Here is a 23,613-nt window from a genome sequence, read left to right as displayed (position 1 = left end):
AAAGGATCGTGTAGTGACATCATAACTCCGTGAGCCAATGAGATTGTCATGTGACATTTTGGAATGGGGATATTTTTTTTTAAACCGTTTTCAAATTTAACTTAATATTTGACTGTTTCTTAACTGACCTGTTTAGCTGATTAAGAAATGAATTGAAACGAGCATCACTAACGTTATATAACAGACAACAGAAAAAAAACAGTTTTTTTTCTAAGTAATAGAGGTATAATACATTTTTTAAAATTTTTTTTTAAATTATCCTACTTTTTATAAGAGGGAACATTATTTAAAGAATATGTATTTAATTGGAAAACTCTCTATTCGTCTAAAGGCTATAACAAGAAAGGTGAGCTTCCTGCTCAAAAATGAAATGACCAAAATAAATGGAGCATTTCTCTGCAATTACAAAGTCTGTGTAAACAATCTTGGTTTCAAAATAAAGCTAATGCTGGTGAGATGTCATCACAGGTGTAAATATTACTGCAGATGTTACTATGTCAAAGTTTCACAACTGTCTTATGTTTATTTATGTAGGCAAGACCTACTTTTCACTTTTTTGCTTTGCTATATGTTCTTGAGTGTATTAGTTTGCCAGCAGCACGAACATGTACTAGTGTCAATAATAATAGTACGGTGGATTAGAAAACCTGCTCACAAGTTGAATAAACACCCAGGATTGTTTCATCATTTTCATTCAAAACCAATATTTGAGTCAAAATGAGAAAGTTGTTTGTGCTGTCTGATGAAGAAGAAGCAAAATAAAGTGCAGTTTTGATGTAGATGATGTTGTATACAAACTAGAAGAGGAAGATAGTAGGATCTCTGTATCATGCTTTGTCACTTTGTACCATGTAATTCTTTCTATTTCCACCAGGGGGTGTTTTCAGAAGTGGTAGGTGGTAAAAGAAGAGGTCAGCAGGAAGATGGCGAAGAGCGACCAAAGACCAAGAAAAAGAGGCAGTCAGGCAAAGATGAAGAGTATTATATCCCTTACAGACCTAAAGACTTTGACTCTGAGAGAGGGTGAGGCATTAAACTGTTGCATCTGTTTCTTTAAAAAATGTGAATGGCTTTGTGTTTTATGCTGTTTTGTCCTGTGTTATGCGTCGACAGGTTGAGTCTCGGTGGAGAGGGCAGTGCTTTTGAACAGCAGGCCTCTTCAGCTGTCCTTGATCTCATGGGAGATGAAGGCGATCGCCTTAACCAGCAGAAGAAAATGATGAAATGGTACAAATTTCCCTATGTTTGACTCAGTATCCACCAAATGGTCATTTCAAACTATAATTTAAAGTCTTTTTTCCCCCTTCTTTTTTTAGGGACCGTAAGAGGAAGCGTTTTGTGAGAGAAACGGGAAAAGAAGACCAGAAGAAGAAGATCAAAACAGACAGCGGTCAGGTTATCAGTAACAAGAAGAACAGGAAGAACTTGTATCCTTCCAACAAAAAGCTTCTCTGTGTGCTGCTCTCAATGACCCTCTTCTCTACTCCTATGACAATATTAAGCTGTACTGTGAAGATGTTGTATCACTTGACAACATGTCCAACCCGCAACATCAAGCATAACCTATTTTTTAGCAGTGTAAAACCATCTCATATGAAAGATCTCATATGAAAGATCAAATAACAAACATAATGGAGGTTTTGGGCTCAACGACTACTTTTCTCTCTTTTGTCTCTTTAGGCACTAGGATCAGCACCTTCACGCAGGCTGACCTGGCATCATGCAGCATCAGGTACGTCGACATCAGTGAAGAAGAGAAACATGCCGACTGGTTCTCCTTCACCGTGTCCGACGGGACAAATGAGGTGAATGGCAGAAGATTTTTACGATACCTGGTAGCTTAACATGTTTTAAAATTCATTCATGAAGGAGGTCTTGATGCAGATATCTACTGACTACAACAGAAGCTCTGAAATATTATTTGTTCCTCCTAAAGACTAATTGGGTTTTAAAAATAACTTCCCATTTTGGCCAAGACATAAGTCAACAGTCCTTGTGTGTCCAAAGAGGGACCTTTAATCTTTAAAGTGCAGGGAACAACCTTAAATGGTGCAGAAGCTGTTGACAGGAATTAAGAAAGAAAACCAGAAAGAGAAATGTTTTCTGATCACTTAAACACTTAGCTTAATTAAAAAAAAACCTTAACGGTGTCATTAAATTGAAAGGCATTAAAGAAATGCAAAAAAACTAACAAACTCTACAGCTTTTATAACAGTGGGAAAGTAGCAGCTTCCTGTCCCGTCATCTCATGCATAAATCTGCCTTGCTAATTCAAACTAATGAGGATCACAAGGACTCGAGTAAACATGTAAAAAAGGTCATCTGACCTTCACGCCTGGCTGACTGCAATGTGTGGAAGCTTTGTGGCCACTGTGGTGCTTGGTGAAGTTGTGTAGCCCTTTGGGGTTAAACTTTTTCATCACAATGAGACTTTTCTATTTGCTCAATTGTTGAGAAAGTTCTCAGTGAAAAGTAGGAAGTTGCTGGCAGAAGGTAGTTTTGGTTACACATATGTGTATTGCTCATAGGTTGTTTCATCATCTTATTATTGTTCTTTGTCTTCAGGTTGCTCAGACTTTCTACATCACTGTCAAGCCTGTGGACAACTCCCTGCCTCTTCTTCAGGTCCCTGGCATGAGGGTGCAGGAGGGTGGGGGAAAGACCATCACTGAGTTTGAGCTGAAAGCCACCGATGCGGACACAGAGGTAACACACTGGCTACATACGTTTTCTGCAAATCTTTCACAGCTTTAATTACAGTATATGCGTGACATTATGACAAGAATCAGGTGTCACCTTCTTTGGCGGGAACTACAACAGAGACGCTTTGAGCACTTCAGAAGGTCTTAAAATAAAACAAAACAAAACTTTTCAAATGTTTAACTGAGGTCAAAATACAGCATTCAAGGGCTGATTTCTTCAGCATGCACGCTCATACTTCTCCTATAATTAAGGCTAAACTAAAGCAAATGTTGCTCTCCATCCTCTGCTGCATATATTGTAGAGTTAATAATATGCATGAAGTACTTTAAATTATCTTATTTGCCTTTTTCCTTCTTTAAGCATCTGATTCCCTTTATGAGCTGCACAATACAAACAGATCATATCTTTGAAGCTTGGTATGATTTGTGAACTAATTGGCATCATGTTTGGAATCATCCCAAAGCACTACAGTTACCAGTTTAGAAAAGAGCTGGAGCTCTGAATATTTATTTTGAGATCATTACCTAAGCTGGCTAAACTAAGCAGCCGGTTTAAAGGATAATCCAACACTGTTAGTCCCATAAATCTGTATTATTCTGTATTCTCAGTAAAAACTTGAAGATTTATTTTCTACTGCCTTATTGTAGAATTTTACAGAATAACACCCAAAAGTGATGTTAAGGTTCGCCACTATAGATATTTTGAAGCTGATTCCTGAATTTGAGTTCTCACTATTTTGCCGGTTTGTTGGTTGTGGAGAACAAACACTGCTTCTTTATGTAGCTTCATCCTAGGGAGACATTGCAGGCAATATCACTGCAATGTGATACGATGGCACCTGCTGTACAGTTTTATTACAGTGGGATGATTGAAATGGCAGAGTGAGGCTGTGTCTGCGAGAGTGTGCGTGCTCTTTTGTGAATTTGTGGGTGTATTCATGTGCTTCTGTCTTTGTGAGGACATGTTTGGAAGGACAGGATATTTCTGTAGCATGGAAGGAGCAGCTTCATGTTTTCAGCTCACCACAGGTTGAGCAAAAGAGTGGGTGAAGTTTTGCCTTTTCTCATCCTCCTGTAAGCTTTGATATTTTTTGCTTTTCCTGCTTCAAATATTCATAAAAAAAAATTAGGATAATTTTCCTTTTTGTGTCATAGTGAATACTAAAAAACCATATACTACATGTTCATTTTAAAAACACATCAATTGGCTGATGGTGTATGATATTAAAAGGAAATGAAGGCTACTTTTTGATAAGGTATGCAGCAAATGCTGATCTTATCAGGTTAGTGTGGGATCACTGCAGTTATAGTTGGGATACACTGTGTACAACTGCAATTAGTGCCAATTTATGTTTCCAAATCAAACCCTTATGACTCCTTAAAATGAAGTCATGGCTTTCTGACTCCCTTCAAGTTCAATCTTTTTTCTATTCTGAAATAGTTTCATTTGAAGGACTTTTTAATACCTGAAGATCAGCTATGCCTCAGAGCTGTTGGGACTCCCAAATTGGAAACCGCTGCTCCTGGGCTTTCCTTCTAAACTCCCTCAGTGGATGACATAAACCACAAAGACTTCTCTATCAGTGTATAGAGAGCCACCTGTTTCCTTCACTGCATCCAGTTTAGTGTTGCATCGGTGCCCGCATCCTGCATCCTTCGTGCTGCTGCAGATAAAACTCTGTGCCTGTTGGAAGGTAGAGGAGGGGAAAACAAAAGACTCCTTTAGATTTTGCCTTCACAGTGAGAACGAGGGCCAAAAGCTTGACCTCACATTCTTCGCCCTGATCATTTCTCCTGAATGACTCCATGTATCTGCTGTATTTTCTGTTGCGCATGTTTACTCAGCTAATTTTCAGTTTAAATCAGCAGTTCTCTCATTATGAGCCTGCTTATGTTCACCTCAAGGTTGCAGATGAGGATCAGTGTCCATCTGCTGTTGTAAAATGTTGGTCCTCCAGGCTGCAGAGAGCCACTTTAATGTGTCGCATGCTTAATTTGAAGCTTGTAAACATCATTTTCTTAATGATAATACATTTCCAATAACTGAAATAAACCTTAGCCTGAGCGCGAGAGATGGAGTCAATATGAATAAATAAAACAGATGAGATTTCTAGTTCAAACTGTAAACATCATCCCGACTGTGAGCATTTGCTCCCATATTCTGCCAAATGCTTGTACTCAATCTAAAAATATGTTTGAGATATTACTATTCTGGATATTAATGCATAATCTCTGTGGTGTTTATGCTGAGCTTCCTGAAGGTCATTTGGCCAATTTTGAAGCAGTGGGGCTCTCATCTAAGTGTTTCCTTTTCTACAACCTTCTGTGGAAGGTGTAAATGAGCAGAAACCCAGAGCCAATAATAACTTTCATATTTGATATTTTCCAAGAAATTCATTATTCGCAAAAGATTTTTACTATTAAGATTCAGTCTTTTTTGGGTGTCTCCCTCCTCACAGTAAAATTGTGTGCAAGCATAAAAATCCGCACTAATTGTCTTTAAAGACCATCGTGTGAATTAGGTTCTCCTGCTGATTTAAAAAACCTGCTGCAGTGCTTTGTAACATTTTTTGGCATATTTAAAACATTATTTTTAACCCATTTTGAACCTGTGTGGTTATTTTTGACTGACTCCTATCAGACCTGATCTGGAAACCATGGACAACTTCAAGTTCCTGGTCTAAGACAGTAAACCAAATGTGGTCAGTGACAATGGTACCCTCATAAGCTTTGAGCACAAAAGGTCTGCACCATTTCCAAAAAAATATACATATTTTATAATGATTACCCGTTGCCAGTGTAGGGACTAACGCGTTATTAAGTAACGCGTTACAGTAACTACGTTATTATTGTGGTAACGAGCACGGTAACTAGTTATTATGCCAAAATCAAGAACACGTTTATCATTACTGGGAATTAGATAGGGTCGTTACTTCGTGTGTTACGTTCGACTTACCTCGGAAATCGGACACGGACCAGGGAATGATGTCACACTCGAGTAAACGGCGTTCTGGTTAGCCTCGTCAGAGAAGTCGGGACTCCAATATGGCGACGCCCTCGAAAACGGTTGTTTTGCTAGCCCTCTATAAAAACAAATTACTACTAAACACATATGCAGCTCATCTGCAGTCTGGAGTTACCTACATCTTCCTACTCGGAAGGCAGAATTTCCGAGTTCTGAGTACAACCGAAAGCACCACGACTGCAGTTTCCATGGTGGACGTAAAAAGCGCACGTGACGCTGTGACGTAGGCTAGAATTTTAGACCACTGAAGCACTTAATCTATCATCATATTTTATTGATCTACATGGCCTGACTGGAGGAAATATTATTTTGGTTAAATATTGACTATTGACGTCCTCAAGACCTGTGCCCCCCAGCTGTGTGGAGTCTTTCATAAACTGTTTATGCTGAGTCTGAGTCTGCAGAGGGTCCCAGTGATGTGGAAGACATCATGCCTCGTCCCTGTACCAAAGACACCACGTCCCAGTGGCCCCCCGGATTACAGGCCCGTGGCACTGACCTCCCACATCATGAAGACCCTGGAAAGGCTCATCCTGGACCAGCTGCGACCCATAGTAAGACCACACCTGGATCCCCTTCAGTTCGCTTATCAGCCTCGTCTTGGAACTGAGGATGCCATCATCTACCTGCTCAATCGTGTCTACACCCATCTGGACCAGCCGGCGAGCACTGTGAGGGTCATGTTTTTTGACTTTTCTAGTGCTTTCAATACCATCAGGCCGACCCTCCTGGGTGATAAGTTAGCAGCGATGCAGGTGGATGCTTCTCTGGTGTCCTGGATTGTTGATTACCTGACAGGAAGACCACAATATGTACGTCTCGGACAGTGTGTGTCTGACAAGGTGATCAGCAACACAGGGGCACCACAGGGGACTGCCCTCTCCCCCTTCCTCTTCACCCTCTACACCACAGACTTCAGCCACTGCACAGAGACCTGCCATCTTCAGAAGTTTTCTGATGACTCTGCGGTGGTTGGATGCATCAGCAGGGATGATGAGACAGAGTACCGGGCTGTGGTCGACTCCTTTGTCACGTGGTGTGAGCAGAATCATCTGCAGCTCAACGTGGCAAAGACCAAGGAACTGATCGTGGACTTCAGGAAGACCAGGAAACACTTGACCCCTGTTTCAATTCAGGGGGTCAGTGTTGACATTGTGGAGGACTATAAATACCTTGGAGTACACATTGACAATAAACTGGACTGGGCTAAAAACACCACAACACTTTACAGGAAGGGCCAGAGTCGTCTCTATTTTTTGAGGCGACTGAGGTCCTTCAGCATCTGCCAGAAAATGCTGAGGATTTTCTATGAGTCTGTTGTGGCCAGTGCGATCCTCTATGCTGTCGCATGCTGGGGGAGCAGGCTGAGGGTCGCAGATGCCAACAGACTTAATAAACTAATCCGTAAGGCCAGTAATGTTGTGGGGATGGAGCTGGACTCCCTCAAGGTGGTGTCGGAGAGGCGGATGCTGTCCAAGATAAAGACAATGTTGGATAACACCTCCCACCCACTCCATGACATGCTGGTCAGTCACAGGAGCTCGTTCAGTGAGAGACTGAGATTACCGAAAAGCACCACTGAACGACACAGGAAGTATTTCCTGCCTGTGGCCATCTCCCTGTACAACGCATCCACTTAACACACTGTTTGCTGCTACAACTACACGTTTCTTTTCCAGCTATTTAGTGACTTATGTATGTATATATATGTATATATTGTACTATTCTTAGTTAGCGTATTGTCTGTTTTGTCTTAATGTTGGTTTATGTTGGTTTATAATGGAGCACTGTAACAAAAAATAATTTCCCCCAGGGATCAATAAAGTATTCTGATTCTGATTCTGAAAATACTTATTATTGTGTGGATGCTTTAAGTATTTGTGCTAAAACATAGTATTAATTTAAAATGACAATATTCATAGTTCATCACAGTGTCTCTGGTAAATCACAGTATTTCTGCTATGTTGTACTATTTTTCTAAATCATAGTGTTTCTGTAATGTTTAAGTATTTTTGGCTAAATATATTCTTTCTGTTATCTTATACTATTTCTCCTAAATTCTTGTATTTTTGAGAAGTTATCGTGTTTCTGGTAAGTTACAATATTTCTGCTAAGTTCTCCTATGCTATTGTACTTCTGCCAAGTAGTCAAAGGAGCTTGGAAAGAAAAGCGTCTGGACTTCTTTAAGTTGCTTGAAGACGTTTCACCTCTCATCCGAGAAGCTTCTTCAGTTCTAAGGTCAAATGGTGGAGAGTCCCAGATATAAACCTAGTGGTAGTGACCCCCCACAGAGGGACAAAAGGACCCCCTGATGATCCTCTAATCGCCTGAGCCAAGGTGTGAAACTGGGCGTGGGTCCCAATCAGCCAGAGTTTCGGGTGTGTTCATTGTGAAACCTAGCCCCACCTTGTCATGCGAATTACTGAGGTCAGATGGCCCAGGATGTGAGTGGGCGTTAAGGCGTCTGGGAAGGGATCTCAAAACTGGATTATAGATGGCAGAGAGTTGGTGTCGTAAACCCCCGCCTCTGTTCAAAGATGGTCGCTCACAGTGGACATAGATGGCTTCTTTCACTCCTCTTTCAAACCATCTGTCCTCTCTGTCCAAAATGTGAACATTGGCATCCTCGAAAGAGTGACCTTTATCCTTTAGATGCAGATGGACAGCTGAGTCTTGTCCTGTGGAGGTGGCTCTTCTGTGTTGTGCCATGAGCTTATGAAGTGGCTGTTTGGTCTCTCCAATGTAGAGGTCTGAGCATTCCTCGCTGCACTGTACAGCATACACCACATTGTTAAGTTTGTGTTTTGGCGTTTTGTCTTTCGGGTGAACCAGTTTCTGTCTGAGTGTGTTGCTGGGTCTGAAATACACTGGGATGTCATGCTTGGAGAAAACTCTCCTGAGTTTCTCTGATACACCGGCTACATAGGGGATGACAATGTTGTTGCGTCTGTCCTCCCTCGCTGGTGTCTGGTCACCAGACACCAGCGAGGGAGGTGAAACGTCTTCAAGCAACTTAAAGAAGTCCAGACGCTTTTCTTTCCAAGCTCCTTTGACTACGATGACCTGGATGACTGAGAACCTTCACAGACATTCTGCCAAGTATTATGTTTACTCTAAGATATTGCAGTTCTGCTAAGTTATTCAATATTAGCCAAGTTCCTTTGCTTCTTCAAAGTTTTTACAATTTCTGCAACTTTTCAGCTTTTTCAGCTAGTTTTTGCAGACAGCTTCAGCTTTAAAGCATCCACACTGCATTTTCGCAGGAAATGCAAATTTTTCCAGTTTATTTTATTTTTCTTTGTGAGGCTGAAAATACTTTTAAGTTTGCCCATCATTACTGAACATGAGGTCTCCAGTTGGTGCAGTTCAGCTGTTTTCAGTTAGGTTTACAAAGAATGGACAAACCTCACTGTGTTTATGTTGAACCATTTTTGCACTGCATTTTTTGATACCTACAGCTCCTAAATGGTCTGAGCCACAGTTTAATGTTGGCACTGCTAAAAGTAAAGTTTCTACCCATTTCAATGGCAAAAATAAATATACTTTTCAAAAGTTTTAACACACTGTATGTGGTGTTTTGTGATCCACTGCTTCTTCCTAGTGATACTACGTACAATGATTTGTGATTTATAACACTGCTGCATCAACCCCAAAATGATGTGTTTGCATTTATAGAGGTTTGAAACAATATAAATAGATTAAAACAGACAGATAAAAAGTGACACATAAAACAAACATTGTTAATTTCTAATTTAGTTTCATTCATTTCATCATTAACTTGCACTCGCACTACTACACTGCCATTTTACGTTCAGGCCATTAGGTGGCACAGTGCACTTGTGGCAGGATAGTGCTAACATGTAAACAAGATAAAAGACTGGCATCCTTGCTGGTATCCAGTTAGGGAAGCAACACATTCATAAGAGAATTCTGAGTAAAACCAAAGTTAGTTAAAGTAACTAGTTACTACAAGTAACGAGAAAGGAACGAGTAACCTTTGATAGAAATAACTACTAATGTAACTAAGTTACTAATTTAAAGTAACTTACCCAACACTGTGCACATGTATTTTTATTTTCTTTTGTGCACTTGTCTCAAAATTTCAACAAATTTAAGCAAACTTTGTGTGGAAACAGTGATTGAAAGCCTCAGCTGTGATGCAAGAAACTCAATAACAGTTAAAGGTTTGCACACACCTTTTAAAATCACCACATAAGTGAAGAGATAAAGAGAGAAGCACCCCCAAAATGAATCAAAGCACCCTCAAAGATTTCTTACTTTTTTTTGACAATACAGTACTTGGTTGAGACGTAACATTTTAACGACAAAAGTATACAACCCCCCCCCCCCCCCCCCCCCAAAAAAAAAAAAACAAAAAAACAAAAAAAACAAAAAAAACAACTTTCCAGCTCTCTAGCACCCTTGCTGCCAGACTGATGGTGGCTAAGAGGCAGCGGAGCGGAGGTGTAAGTGTCTGGCTTAAAACAAGACATATTAGTTGCATTTAACCTTCAGTTACTCTTTATATAGTTAGGTAGGCATCAGGCCATGTTTCTTTTTAGCTGAAAAACATTACACCCAGATAATCTGCAGTCTCGAAAACCTTTCCATCGATGTTTGCTACCCTACAATCCGTCCTGCTCTGTAGTAAAATCAGCGACATTTGACCATAATTTTTCATCTAATTGAATCTATTTGTGTATGATTGTCAGTCCAAAGAGGGTAATATGAGGAGAAAGTACAAGGTCAGGAAGAACCAGGTAAGAAAACAGACAGGGAACAGTGACAGGCACAACAGCAACTGTTAAACTGACAAAGAGAAAAAAAACCTGATTTTACTCACACAATCTGGAAGTTGTGTTCTCCCGATATTAAAGCTGATATACAGAATCTGCAAAACAAACTGGGTTGAAACATTTCTGACCCTCTTTAACAACATTCCAACATAACATTATCATTGATTGGGGAGATTAAAATTAATGATATATTTTTATGTGGTTCAGCCACAACTTTACTAAAACCTCAGCCAGTAATAGGTAGGCCAACTTTTGGACCGTCCAGTTGTCTGTATGACTGCCGCAGTACGTACATCACATTTGAGCACTATCAGAAAGAGCCAAACAGCCCTGGTGGAGTGAGGAGCTGTAAAGAGAAGCAGAGTGCACTGTTTATATTCTAAAAATGTTTTAAGCTGGTTTCAAAGATTCTGTACTGCAGCTTTAAATGTTTTCCAAAAGCACACATACACTTATCAGTGTTTCTCAAACTTTTTACAGTGTGTACCACCTGAGAAAAATGTCAAGCTCTCCCAAGGACCACTATGAATGTATGAAACTCATAAATCTTACAACACAAAATTAGTATTATTAAATTAATAAAATTAGTATGTGCAGTAAAGTTTTTTTTCATACATTATATACATTCTACCACAGGCAAAGTTGCCTCCATCTTTATAGTTTTTTATTAATATTTTGTAATAATTTATTCTGTTTTGGGAGTGTTTTTTTTATGTATCTGTATTATACTGTTTACTTTTTACTCACTATTGGCGTCATTCATTGTCATGTTTTGTGACGAGGACCCAGGCACGGAGAGACTTGATGAATTTAAGAATCGTGAGTGTTAATTTAAACATTGATCTAGGGATTTCCACCCATTTAACACGTTATTCTATTATATTTTATTTTTTATTTTATACATTTGATTTTGTGATGTGTTGTGAGCGCAGGTGCAACCCAACAGGCCCCAAACATTCCTGGCAGCAAGTAAAAATGAAATATAAAAATATAGTCCAAACAGGTAAGGTGTAATTGTATTATGAGCCATAGTGCTTGGTCTGTTTGTAAATCAATTGCAGTTAGAGGCTACATTAATTTTCTTTCTGTAAGCACTTATTGAAATTATCTGAGCACATTACAAGTACATATTTGCTTACTCTGTATGCTCAAATGTGACCCGTTATGGCCAACAGAAAAAAAGCGGAGGTCCGAAAAACAGGTGGGGGTCCTCCACCACCACCACTCACAGAGGCTGAGCAGTTGGCTTCCACATTTGTGATAATGTTGGCAGCATCACATATGATCTTCACAGTGCAGAGAACACAAATTAGCATCCATTACTATAATGAAATAATTTGTTAGTTTGAAATGCTACAGGGAACTATGTACCTGCACATTAATGCTGTGGAAAGACTTCCTGTTCACATAGTCTCCTTCATTTACTGAAGGAGCAATGATTGGAATGTGAGTGCCATCTATACAGCCAATCACGCCTGGGAACCGTGAGAATAAATGTAAAATTTAAGTAGTAGTTCAAGTATCACCACATCATGAATTAAGTTTCGTTCATCCTGATACCTGCAATTTTGTGGAATCCCTCTTTGATAAATCTTGTGGGTCTATGACCGGGGAACACCACAGACGAGTACAGGAGACGTTTCAGTGCAACTGTAACATTCCTGACTGCCCGACAGACGGTAGCCTTGGAAACGTGCTCAGCGTCACCAATATTATACAGAAAGCTCCCGTTTGCAAAAAAGCGAAGTGCGATACAAATAATATGTACAGAACTGAGAGCATGTCCGCGATGTGTCACATGAGCAATATTAGGCCTGAGGATGTTCTTCAAATAAATTATAGATTGTGCTGAAAAACGGTAACGTTCACACAGGAAATCATCAGGAAATGATAAAATGTCTGAACGCGCTCTAATCACTCTCTCCCGGCGGAGAGCTCTGCGGAGAATTTGGGCTTCAACATCTACTGGCTCTTCAAGGAAGGAGCACGCCATGTCTGACACTTCCTACAGTCAGGTTTCTGACAAAGAGGCGGAGAACGTCAGGGTTAGTTGAAGTAAACCTGCTAGGGGGCAGGTTAGCTTCACGGAGTGTGTTGTCATAGTAACTCGCTCAGAATTAATCTAAACTCGCTTTGTGAAACCGAGAACCCAGAGTTTTCGTTAACTCAGGGTATACTTACTCAGAGTTTGCACTAAACCGGCTTCCTGAAATAGGGCCCAGGTGTTTAAATGCACCAAGGAGACAGTCATAGAGAACTTGGGACAACTGGAGACATTTAAGGATGCGGGGACTGAAAGAGACAGGGAAGAAGTCTCATCGTGACGTGTAAAGTTTATCTTGCTTGGCTGGGCAGCTCTCTGGGTGCTCAGCACCCCCAAAGCTCTGATCCTAGAATTGCCCCTGTTCTCAGGTCATCTTATTATGGCAACAGACTCTGTGAATGGTTATTTAACAAAGTTAAAATAATAATAATAAAAAAAACACACATTCTGACTGAACTCTTACCTGTGTATTTCAGTGGCATAAATTGCAAGCTAGCATTTTAATTCTGATATCACCAAGCAGTTCACAAAAATGTGAAGTTGACTGCTTAACACCTGCTGCTGATTTAGAAATCAGCAGCAGGTACACACATTAACTGGAAATAGTGACAGAGGCAATGTGCCTAGTATAGTATGGAGGGGGTTGATGGATGTGCTGACACCGATTTGAAGAGTAGGTGCACTTTCTAAATATGTCTATATATTCTTACTGTTACTTTTTATGACTTCATTTAAATGCCAGAATAAGCGCTGTTAAAAATGTGTTCCATTCATATGTTCCTTATCAAGGCTGTGGGGGGGCTGGAGCCTATCCCAGCTGTCATAGGGCAAGAGGCAGGATCGCCAGTCTATCGCAGGGCTAACACAGACAGACAACCATTTGCACTTACATTCAGACCGATGGGCAATTTAGAATCATTAGTCAACGTAACCCCACTAATTGCATGTCTCAGGTTTGTGGGAGGAAGCCGGAGTACCCAGAGAGAACCCACAGAAACACGGGGATAACATGCAAACGCAGATGGTGGAATCGAACTCAGGACTGTGAGGCGACAGTGCAGTGCGTGCCATATCAGGATGATGAGAAGATCATAGTGGCTTTACTGTTACATAAAGGTTGAAGGTTCTGTGACACTAATCTGCTCCAGAGCAGGTTAGGGACATAGCTCAAATCATCATGATTTACCCCAGAAAGAAGTGAACGAACTTTGTTGTACAGAAAATCAAAGGTTTCTGAATTTGAGAGGTTCTCTGGTCTGCAGATGCTTACATCTTTTGGAACATTAAAATCTTTAAAGATACCAGCTGACTTTGAAAAAAAAAAATCCAAAACCCTCTTTAAGACTGTCCTCTCCTGGGTTCCTGTGTACAGTGAGTGTATACTATAAGGAAAGATGCAAAGCAATACATGCTTGCTCTTTGTGGTAAAATCCAGGAATATCATGTTTTTCTATACCACCAAATCACAATAACTGTTCCGTCATTGTAAGGTAAAGACCCTACAGTAAGTCAAAACCCCACATCGCTCCGAGTGTCCCCGTAAGGACACGTTGCCATGTTGCAGTATTACTGTCTGCTGTATCACTACAGTTGCTGTTACTCTATTTGATACCAGAAAAAATGCATTAAAAAAGAATCAAGGTGTTTGTCATTTCATACATTATTCTTTATTTAACACATGTACAGTATAAACAGTGCCAATATACACACGTGGCAGATGGGTTCAATCAGACTCTCAGGTGGTCTCGATTCCCACATTCCCACACCAAATATTATTCCTCACTAAAAACCAGTCAAATAGAGTACAAAACAGGAACTCCAGCAGCTTGCAGTCATTAACTGTGGGCCAACGCCAGAGACTTCTGCAGCTCCGCCAGGTGATTGGAAGCTTGTGTGATCATCATACGGATTGCATCCTGAACTGACCAGACAGACACATTAAATAACACAGTTTGAACATTTAGTCCAAGAGGGGAAAAACTGAGATGCTGCTAAGTGTTTATTTTCTTTTACCTATATCTAACTTCTGATCTGATGACACAATGACTTTTAGTGGACCTGGTAAAACAAAAGTGAAAAAAACAACAACTGTGTACCTCATGTGTGACATTCTTGTTCCTATGGAATTCCTCTCTGGCCCAGTCTCTCAAGAACTTCCTATCTGCCTCATCTGGCACCCGTCGTATGGTCCTCAGTATGTTTCTGTAGATCCCCAACACATTCTGCCTGTGTAAAAACTTAGCCAAACGTATGCTATTAGGGCACACAGTTTAATATATGCGGTTGTGCTAGGACCAAATCTGGCTTAATGCTTTTAGTGCCACTGTTAATAATGTTTGAAACTTATTTAAAAACATGCAGTATTGCTCTGATAATATGCACAGATTCCTTAGAGACTCTTCTAACCTAAGTATGAAACAACATACTTAAAAACAACATCCCTGCACTAAGTAACCACAAAATTTTTAAATTGTTGTTCTGCGACACATAGAAAGAAGAGGACATTTGTAATTTTCTATTGAGTAAATATTTTCATTTCTACATTGTTTTTACAGAACTCCTAAATACTATTTAAACTAATAATGGATTGGATTTATATAGCGCTTTTCAAGGCACCCAAAGCGCTTTACAATACCACTATTCATTCACTCTCACATTCACACACTGGTGGAGGCAAGCTACGGTTGCAGCCACAGCTGCCCTGGGGCAGACTGACAGAAGCGAGGCTGCCATATCGCGCCATCGGCCCCTCTGGCCAACACCAGTAGGCAAGTAGGGTAAAGTGTCTTGCCCAGGGACACAACGACCAGGACAGAGAGCCCAGGGATCGAACCGGCGACCTTCCGGTTACAGATGCAATTCCCAACCCCCTGAGCCACGGTCGCCCAACTAAGAAGACTATATAATCTCAACATTTGGTATAATTTAGATAGATGACTTTGTGCTCTTATTTTATTGGTCAGCTCTTTCTCACAAAAATATCTTGCCATCTACTCGTTTCATTTGTTTTGACAATGTCTGTATTCCTTAATGGTAGAGGTGGGAATCACCATACATCCCACGATACGATATTATCACAATACTTAACACACGATACGATATTATTGCAATTTTTAAAAATATTTTGCGATATTCAGATTCTGTACATAAAGGTAAACTTTATCAATATTCATTTTATCTAATATCAAAGTCTCGCACTCAGTCTTTCTCTCATTTCAGTCATTTTTATTGTTGTACTACAGTCTAGTCCAACTTAACTGAATGCAACCATCTGGTACAATTATAGCTATTCTGAACTATGCAATTTAAGAAAACTATGCAGCCCCTTCAGCAACTGAAGAATTTGAAAGTAAATTAAAACAAAATATAATTTTACATTAAATAAAAAAGTTTTAAACTTAATTAAAATAAAACATGTCTTAAATTAAAATAAATAAACTGTCATGTTTATTGCTGCCAAAAAAAAGTTAAACACATTTGGACAGTGAAGGAATGTCAGGATTCTTGCTCAGAAAAAGGAGCTGATCAACATGCTCTGAAGTCAGAGCACAAAAACCTTTTTTGTAACAAAATATCACGATACTACACAGTATCGATTTTTCCCCCCACCCCTACTTAATGGTCTGTCCAGTGTCTGATACTGTGTGTGTTTATTCCAAAGTTCGATAACTTTTTCTTCAAGAAGGAAAAACTAAACAAAACACTAAGAACTGGGGTTATTTTTGTACAACTCTTCAGAAAAGGCCACTGATGTCACAGTATGCTATCCCAGCAAAGATTTGGACCTTTAATGACTGTTGTTTTTTCACGATGTCTTGCAGCGGCTGAAAAACAGTTTCAAAATAAAAGGTGAAAAGGTTTCTAAACAGAAGGCATAAATGTCGACTTTCCTTTTTGCCGGGGTACCCTGAACACTTTGGGCCAGAACATGACGTTCTTTTTCACCATGTTTACTAGGAGGTGACGGGCGTACATTGGGACTAGCTAGTAGTAGGGTACAGAGAACTAATAAAGCTAGTCTGTTAGCTACTCAACTTTTTTAGATTTTACACCTAACACTGCTGTAGATATTTCATATCATATATATATATATATATATATTTACCTGCTTTAAAGAAAGCGCAGCAGACGGCAACCGTGAAACGGTCATATTTACTCGGCACTTTCACAGGCGGATGTTGAAATGACGCTAATAGCGCCTCACTGTTTCTCGCCCCCTGGTGGAGCGGAGGACATAACAAGAACCAGTACCGACAGAAAGTGCTAAGTTTTATTTTTGTGGCATTTGATGGTGACCCTTTATTTCGGAGTTGCAAACGAATTAATACACACACACAATCGATTTACTATGTTTATCATTACCCCCACTTGCCCCACAGAGAGAGGAAAAAAACTGAAATATGACCAGATGAAATATGACCAATATGTTGAAATATATAATAATTACACATACTACTAGTCATCAATTTCATGTTCTTCCAAAAGCACGTTCCAGTTTGTTTTTTTTAACTGAATAATGGTTGAACGGGTCCATCCACAGTTTTAATAAACGGAAATACAAAATGTCATTAGATTATCGCCCCCTTCCGTGTCAATACACTTCCTGGCAACATATTACTTTACTATCATTATACATAATTTGTGTGCTTTATATTTTAAGATTAATTTTAAGATTAACTGTTTAACACATTAACTGTTCTTGAATTTAAGATTTCAAGATTTTTGACTACAAAAATAGTGTTAGTGTGTGGGCTGTAAAGCCTGCTTAATTATTTCAATTGTTCTTTTCTGAAGTTTACATAAAGTTTACATAAAGGTTGAAGTATGTATTTCCCCAGACTTCTAAACAGTACTTAAGGCAAAAAGTAATGCAAAAGATGGTGTGCATTACTCAGTGCAGAGATGCTCTTGACAGTTTTGCTTGTACCATTTTTGTGAGGTTTCCCAGAAATGTGCCAACAACTTGTTCCATCAGCTTGTTTGTACTCTCTGCTCATATTGCCTTCATATTAAATAATTTTTGCTTTTTAAAGAACTTATTTTAATATTGCACTCAACAACAAACAAAGCTCCCTAAAAGAAAAATGTAACTTCAAGGGCCAAATTGCATTGTACTTCTTCACGTCAATATAGTAGGGGTGACGTGGGCCGTGATAGCAATCTTAACCTCCTAAGACCCGAACTCTTCCACGGAATGCATTTTTAATTGGGAATATTGGGAATGTAAAAACAAAGAATTACCAGATTTATAAATCTGGGTACTCCGGCTTCCAGATTTATTGTTTTACCTGATTTTTGTTTCTAAGAAAAATGAGAGCCACATATGAGGATATTCGTTTAAAATTTCGATAGAAATGTAGCAGTATAATGTCCTTGTAAGTGGATATCAGGCCCTTGTAGAGCAACATTGAGTATTTTGGTCTAAATAACCCAAAATGTGATGTCCACATATTTGGACGCCAGGTCCTAGGAGGTTAGAACAACATATTTGGGGATTTTTCTTTTTTGAAGAACTGCTCCACATATAAAATCAACAGTCTTCCATCATCTTTGATTTGTGGAATTCTCCCATAGCTCAGGATTCTTCGACTGCTGCATCTCTGTTAAAACGAGGTTCAAGGTTTGGGTGGCTCTCTTCTCTGTGGCTTTTAAAACAAGTGAGTCACAGACAGTGGGATTTTGTTCATCTCATGATTTAATAGACAGATGCAATTAACTCGTTAAATATGTATACATGTATGTCCACATTAAAGAACACACATTTCAGTACACATCATGAACATGTTTCCACAGACAGTCAGCTGTGTCACACTACAAAGGGAAGATGAACACAACTGAAGTGTTTCTAAAGCACAAAGATGGGTTCTCCCAGAGGCCTTTATAAAAAGCGGACTCTGCAGCTGCTGTGCTTCACAGTACATGACTGAAACAAACTAGTAAAAATCCTGATCTGTCACCTGCTACTTGAGGTGTGACATGAGATGCAGTGCTGTTCTTTCCAAGGCACATGTTTGAGTTCCTTTAATATCAGCTCCAGCATGCTACTGTTCAGTTTAGCCTTGAAAAAGGCTTCTATTATACAAAGCTCAGTCCTGCTGTTGTGCTCAGGGTGAAGATAATTCTTTGATCTTCATAACACTGACTAAACATTCAAACAAATGTAAAACAGGGCTATCATACAGGGACAGAGGTATTTACTGATGCTTAACTACGGTATTTCACGCACATGGAAATCACATTTTTGTTTCTGTTATTTAATTTCAGACGTGCAAGTTAAAGCAATCCTTTGTTACATGACAAAAGACACCAAATTCCCCTGATGCAGACAAAACAGCAACACTTGCTATCCAACTCGACTAGAACCTACAGTAATAATAAGAAAATAAAGGCACATTTACAGCTCAGTCTCTGATCTCTGACAGGCTAGCAGCAGACTGGCATTTTGCGGTGGCTGCTGCCCATTTCCCTCTTTCCTGTAAAAAGATGGCTCCTCATCAGCCTACTGCTCAGCCACAGTAACAAGTTCAAACCACTGCCTGAGTGCGTCGCTGAGTGTTGCTGGCAAGGCGTTGATGTCTCGCAGGATCACGTAGAAGGGAAAGGGAAACTCATCCATGTAGGAGTGGATCTCTGGCAGCTCTCCTGGCCCTTTGAAGATGGGCACCTTGATGTCTAGAATGGAATCCTGCAGCACAGTATCGAGGTTTAGTTACGATTTGAGACTTAAACTTTGGAAAATACCCAACAATCACATTCTGGTCTCGTACCCGGGAGTTCGGATTGTCCAGCACCATGAAGATGATGAAGATACCAGCGCTGCGTGCTGCACGCACAGCGGCCATTACCCGCTCCTTTCCCTCCAGGAAGAGCCCCCGACCATCAGACACGATCACAAGCAGCTGGGCTGTCTCTATGGAGGGATATCACAGATCAGTTTAAGACTGGACATCTGGTGAGTATGAATGAGCCACAGGCTCCTCTTTAGTTCATGACTATGACAAACTCCACCTCTTTGTCTAAAGAGAACAAACAGCATCTGTCTATCAGACGTTCTTCTTCATTGACACAAATTCCACCTGAGACTCATTCAGAGAAGCTGAACTATCCTTATGTAGAAGTTACAGTTTTCTCTGGGTACCACTGGTTAATATAATATAATGATGATCAAAATTTCAGCTTTAAAGGGGGGGGAATTGTTGGTCACGTGTAATCAGAGGCTCCACATGAAAACCTCAAGAATGTTTATTTAAAAAAATGCTGCTCATGTAGGACTACAGTGAGTATTTTATGACAGCTGCACACTCATGGCCTCCACAGAGGCCACAGTCCTGCACGTAATAGTCCTTTAAGCCCACAACAGAGCATCTCAATACTGAACTAAGTGGCTAAACTACTTCCTATTGCTCTTCTAATTGGTTGAATCTCAGAGAACCTAAATGTGAACTGGATCACACCTACTCAGCAGGACAGTAGAACTTTTGTTTTCAAGCGCTCGTACACAGTAACTGCAGCTGGCTGTTAGGTGCATTAGGCATGGATATTGATAATAAAAAATGAACAAAACTATAAAACATTTAACACATTTGGTTGTATACATACTTGTACAATATAAACACTTCACGTGTCACATTCATGTGACAATCCCATGACTGTTAGGGTTCATTATATATTCTAATCTGCATACTGCCTGCAACCTTTTTGTTTTCTCAGGTGTTTGATCTAGTGTGAGGTCCAGTAAGCTGAGGAGCAGAATGAGGAGTCACCTGAGTTCATAGATCCTGGAATCTGCTGCCGTGCTGCCAGAAACATTTTAACTGAGGTCTCCAAAAACTGTAAATGACAGAGAGAGAATGAATGCAGCAGCACAGCAACATGTTCAGCACATGTCATCATGTTTAAGCAGAAGCTACAGTATGAGCACATTCAGAGCTGTGCTCAGGGGCGTGCCGATGATCACGCACACATTATAATAGCTCACTGAAGGCAAGTCGCTGACTTTGTACCAGTCATCAGTAATGTAATGCAAACATAATATTTATATGCCTGTAAATAAATATTACATTTCTATCATCCCAGCTGTATATGACTGTAATTCAGAGCCATGTTACTTTGTGATTCTTGTTCTAGAGCAGCACCACACCCATGGGAAGAGCTGCTGCTCTGAGATCATGTCGCTCCGAATGAAATCGTTAGCCTTTGCTAAAGAAGTTTCCTTTGACATTTACACCAAAATGCAGGCAAGCAGAAAAAAACCCCTCAAATACTTCTACTCACTCTAATATACAGAGAAGTTTCCACAGTACAATCAGTTCTGTCTTATCTATTTTATATTCTTGCTCTTAAAGAAACCAGCCTTTGTTTCCTTTTGAGTTTGCCTCATAAACTGCTGGACTGGACTGACATTTAGATTTGAGTGCTTTAGAGGTGCAAGGGCAGACTGACTACTTAAAGTGTGTTAGGCTACAAGACTTCACAACCATTTCCAATTTAGAATAACAAATTAACCGAACATGCATGTCTTTGGACTTAGGAGAAAACACACTTTTCCTGGTGACCCTGAACCTTTCCTCAGTTATGCTGCTGGGGTCTTCTTCACTCTCCATGTGTTTATACAGCACTTTGCATTTGTTCATTCGTTATTATTCATCTCTGGCTCTCCTCCACAGCGTGTCGGCCACAGCAGACTTCTCTCTGAGCCTGGTTGTGTCAGAGATTTCTTCCCACTGTTGCCAAAGTGCTTGTTCATACGGGTCATATGATTGTTCGGGTTTTTTCTGTATGTATGATTGTAGGGTCCACTTTACAATATAAAGTGGCTTGAGGTGACTGTTGTTGTGATTTGGTGTTATATAAATAAAACAGAATTTAACTGAACTGAACTCTGTACCATTCTATTTATTGTTAGATGAACTGGCTCTCTGTAGCTTTCTGTTATCATATTGCATTACTGTGTCTTACTTTCCTCATATAAGCATTGAAAAGATTTTTAAAGTATAATTATTTGTTCTTTTGTGTGATGATTCAGATAGCTGGAGGAGGATTCCCACCTGTGCTATTCTGGTCTTCTTCTGCTGGAACTGACAGAGCCTGAGAATCCGAGCCCCAGACTCGTCATTAAACTGATGCTGGAAGGGATGCAGCAGCTGCACCTGCTCCCCAAAGCTGCATACAAGAGCAAAAGTTCATTTATTTTAATGATGACATCACAACTGTACAGTACATGAAGCCATATTCACGCTGGTTCGTTTTTTTGGTTTTAGATCATATCACACAGCTATTAAAATTAAATCACAACATACAGAAAGATGAAGCTCTTACCTACAGACAGACACCTGGCCTACCTCCAGCAGAGTGAGGGCATTGATAATCACTGCCAGGGATTCAAATGCCAGCTGTGCATGGACGCAGACACACAAACACACATGCAAGTTTTAATTAATGCAAACTTTAGATAAGATATGGGAAGCAAAAGTTGGGCATTATAGGGAAATGGCACATGAAAAACCATCAGTTAATAATAAGCACTAAATACACCGTTACTATTACTGATCGTTTCTGATCGGTATCTGATTGTAACTGGAGCCTCGAACCTGTTTAGAGTGGTTGTCCACCATGCTGGAGGAGTCGTCCACAGCCAGGCAGATCTGGTACTCTCTCTTGCTGGGCTTCGTCCGCCTTAACCAGATCTTGTCTTTGCGAAACTGACTGGCGATATAAGGGATCACCTTCCTCATGTTCAGACGCTTTCCTGTTCGGTAATCACCCCTGAGGACACGCACATATAAAGACACAAATATACAGTTGATACACACACACAGCATCAGCTCACATTAACAGTGGACCAGTTTCACCACAGCAGAGAGAATCAAGATTTCCTGTGTGCTTTACTGACTTTAGTTTGGCGGCCTGTGTGGGCTCCAAGATGAGTCGGAGCTGCTCGCACAGCTGCTGAGAGAGAGCCGAGGTCAGAGTTTGGTACTGCTGCCACATGGAAGCCGCTACAGTCTCCTGAAACACAGCGACAGTTGCAGTTAATCACAGGAAAGAACCACGTTTTTCCTGTAAGCCATCACTCTGAGACGCTTTTCTTTTTTTTTTATTATATAAAACACAAATGGGACACATTTAACTATTCCACCGTCTCCTGAGTGAAGCTTTGTGTTTTAGAAAATACATCAAATATATTCCCATCTTTCACATGATCCTTGTTATGTTCACAAGGACAGCATTTTTATTCAGATTTCCTTTATTTAAACATATTTGAATCTGCAGTGTGTTTGTGTCAGCATTCTTCAACAAATGCAACAAAAACGTATAAAAGACAAAACTTCTCAAGTCTCTTCTTCAGTTAACTGAAGAATAGCAGTGCAAGTCACACTTTCCTAGGTGACAGCCACAGTTGAACATGTTTGGTTGAGTCTCCCGGGTCACCCTCACCTCCTCCTGAGTCCCCGGGGCCAGTTTGTGCCAGGCCTCCAGCTGCAGCTCCATCTCCCTCCTTGTTTCTTCTGGGTCTCTCCTCTGTGCTTTCTCCTGGCACATAAGCGCACACACAGACATACAGAGTTGTCTTCACGTGTGTAACATTAAACTGATATGAACTGATGTGGAACTGAAGGCTTTGTGACTTTTTTAAATGTAATTAACTCTTTATGGCAGTCAGTGTACGAAAATCACAAGTGTAATGTGGCCTACACTTATTTACATCACTGTAAATCATCTCTTTGTCCACATTACTCAGTTATATGTAACAATAATCAATAATTAACAGTAATTTCAAATACGTTCACTTCTACAACACTTGACAGCAACTCCTTAGAGCGTACTGTGTACCTGCGCAGAGTCCAGAAGCAGCTCAGGAACAACATGAATTGTAGAGTCTGTGCTTCTGCTTGCTCGCTCTTCTTCTTCGGCTTGTTGTTTTTCTTTCCACCTCTCGTCCTCCTGCTCCTCTCCCTGCCTCTGGACCTCCATCTCTCCAGGGTCTACACCTGCAGTACAACAACACTAGTCAAGAGATGCTTCACATCTGAGAAGTTTAAAAAT

General features: G+C 40.2%; 3 protein-coding genes across 3 annotated transcripts in view; 1 reads left to right on the top strand and 2 right to left on the bottom strand.

Annotated features, from left to right (window-relative positions):
• The first annotated feature begins 189 nt into the window (after positions 1-189).
• Positions 190-21,732, top strand: LOC112430891 (ATP-dependent RNA helicase DDX54-like). Its single transcript, XM_076874297.1, has 6 exons — positions 190-346; positions 875-1,023; positions 1,114-1,227; positions 1,317-1,805; positions 2,566-2,706; positions 21,593-21,732. The coding sequence occupies exons 1-4, from the start codon at positions 296-298 to the stop codon at positions 1,609-1,611; spliced, it is 609 nt and encodes a 202-aa protein (XP_076730412.1). The 5' UTR covers positions 190-295; the 3' UTR covers positions 1,612-1,805; positions 2,566-2,706; positions 21,593-21,732.
• Positions 14,212-16,792, bottom strand: lyrm2 (LYR motif containing 2). Its single transcript, XM_004564712.4, has 3 exons — positions 16,673-16,792; positions 14,664-14,804; positions 14,212-14,483 (listed from the first exon to the last, which is right to left on the bottom strand). The coding sequence occupies exons 1-3, from the start codon at positions 16,715-16,717 to the stop codon at positions 14,403-14,405; spliced, it is 267 nt and encodes an 88-aa protein (XP_004564769.1). The 5' UTR covers positions 16,718-16,792; the 3' UTR covers positions 14,212-14,402.
• mdn1 (midasin AAA ATPase 1) overlaps positions 18,242-23,613 on the bottom strand; it is a 60,545-nt gene continuing 55,173 nt past the window's right edge. Inside the window, exons 94-102 of the mRNA XM_014409316.4 lie at positions 23,401-23,558; positions 23,005-23,100; positions 22,460-22,575; positions 22,158-22,332; positions 21,886-21,959; positions 21,615-21,729; positions 20,331-20,397; positions 19,335-19,477; positions 18,242-19,252 (exon numbers count right to left, since the gene is read on the bottom strand). Of these exons, the coding sequence (XP_014264802.3) occupies positions 19,067-19,252; positions 19,335-19,477; positions 20,331-20,397; positions 21,615-21,729; positions 21,886-21,959; positions 22,158-22,332; positions 22,460-22,575; positions 23,005-23,100; positions 23,401-23,558 (1,130 nt within the window). The 3' untranslated portion in view covers positions 18,242-19,066. The remainder of the gene's footprint in view (positions 19,253-19,334; positions 19,478-20,330; positions 20,398-21,614; positions 21,730-21,885; positions 21,960-22,157; positions 22,333-22,459; positions 22,576-23,004; positions 23,101-23,400; positions 23,559-23,613) is intronic.

The sequence above is a fragment of the Maylandia zebra genome, linkage group LG15 (assembly GCF_041146795.1).
Source record: "Maylandia zebra isolate NMK-2024a linkage group LG15, Mzebra_GT3a, whole genome shotgun sequence".
Lineage (NCBI taxonomy): Eukaryota > Metazoa > Chordata > Actinopteri > Cichliformes > Cichlidae > Maylandia > Maylandia zebra.
This window is presented reverse-complemented; position numbering and strand designations above follow the sequence as displayed.

Excerpts from the sequence above, each read along its gene's own strand:
- LOC112430891 (XM_076874297.1), top strand. The coding sequence starts at position 296 with ATGTATTTAATTGGAAAACTCTCTATTCGTCTAAAGGCTATAACAAGA. Across the intron at positions 347-874 it reads TAAAGGCTATAACAAGAAAG|GGGGTGTTTTCAGAAGTGGT; the intron begins GTGAGCTTCCTG and ends TATTTCCACCAG. Across the intron at positions 1,024-1,113 it reads GACTTTGACTCTGAGAGAGG|GTTGAGTCTCGGTGGAGAGG; the intron begins GTGAGGCATTAA and ends ATGCGTCGACAG.
- lyrm2 (XM_004564712.4), bottom strand. The coding sequence starts at position 16,717 with ATGACCGTTTCACGGTTGCCGTCTGCTGCGCTTTCTTTAAAGCAG. Across the intron at positions 14,805-16,672 it reads CTGCGCTTTCTTTAAAGCAG|TTTTTACACAGGCAGAATGT; the intron begins GTAAATATATAT and ends CGTTTGGCTAAG. Across the intron at positions 14,484-14,663 it reads ACAAGAATGTCACACATGAG|GATGCAATCCGTATGATGAT; the intron begins GTACACAGTTGT and ends TGGTCAGTTCAG.